Source organism: Protobothrops mucrosquamatus, unplaced genomic scaffold, assembly GCF_001527695.2.
Source record: "Protobothrops mucrosquamatus isolate PMUCROS unplaced genomic scaffold, P.Mucros_1.0 scaffold_15, whole genome shotgun sequence".
In the NCBI taxonomy this organism is placed as follows: Eukaryota; Metazoa; Chordata; class Lepidosauria; order Squamata; family Viperidae; genus Protobothrops; species Protobothrops mucrosquamatus.
The window spans coordinates 290,585-291,079 of record NW_015386091.1 but is presented as its reverse complement, the minus strand read 5'-3'; the positions used below and the strand labels follow the sequence as shown (position 1 = coordinate 291,079).

The following is a 495-nucleotide window of genomic DNA, read 5'->3' as shown; positions in this document are numbered from 1 at the left end:
GGACTGTATGTTGATTTAAACCCAGGTTTATACTGGTACAAATCCAAGGCTTTAAGCAATGCCTTGGCAAACAAATCCAATGTAAATACATATATGTATATATACGTACATACAGGCATATTTGGACTGCAGATAAACTGATATTTGATTATAACAATTTCTTCTCTAAGTTATCAAGAGATTATTACACTTACTGAGATCATCTTAGTATCTCCTCTGACTTGCAGAGGAAGGGAGAGGCTTGCGCGTCCTCATACTTCAGAAAAATAGATTAAGCATCCACTTGATGGAAATGAAATTAATCAATACTACTGATAAATGTAGGCATGCAGTGCTGGACAATGTCATCATTGAAATTTGCTAAATCAACTGTATGCCCAATTGTCAAATTTAGGAAAAAAATATATTAGCTGTTGGAGGAAAAGAGATGCAATTTAAAACATGAAGCTATTTTGTGAAAATTATCTGGATATTTTCTAGTCGCTGTTCTGTGGT

At 33.9% G+C, this 495-nt stretch overlaps 1 protein-coding gene across 1 annotated transcript in view; it reads right to left on the bottom strand.

Moving 5' to 3' along the window:
• Positions 1 to 203, bottom strand: part of LOC107298472 (guanine nucleotide exchange factor VAV3) — a 124,194-nt gene extending 123,991 nt beyond the window's left edge. The window contains exon 1 of the mRNA XM_015827884.1: positions 195 to 203. Within this exon, the coding sequence (XP_015683370.1) occupies positions 195 to 203 (9 nt within the window). The remainder of the gene's footprint in view (positions 1 to 194) is intronic.
• Positions 204 to 495: the final 292 nt, after the last annotated feature.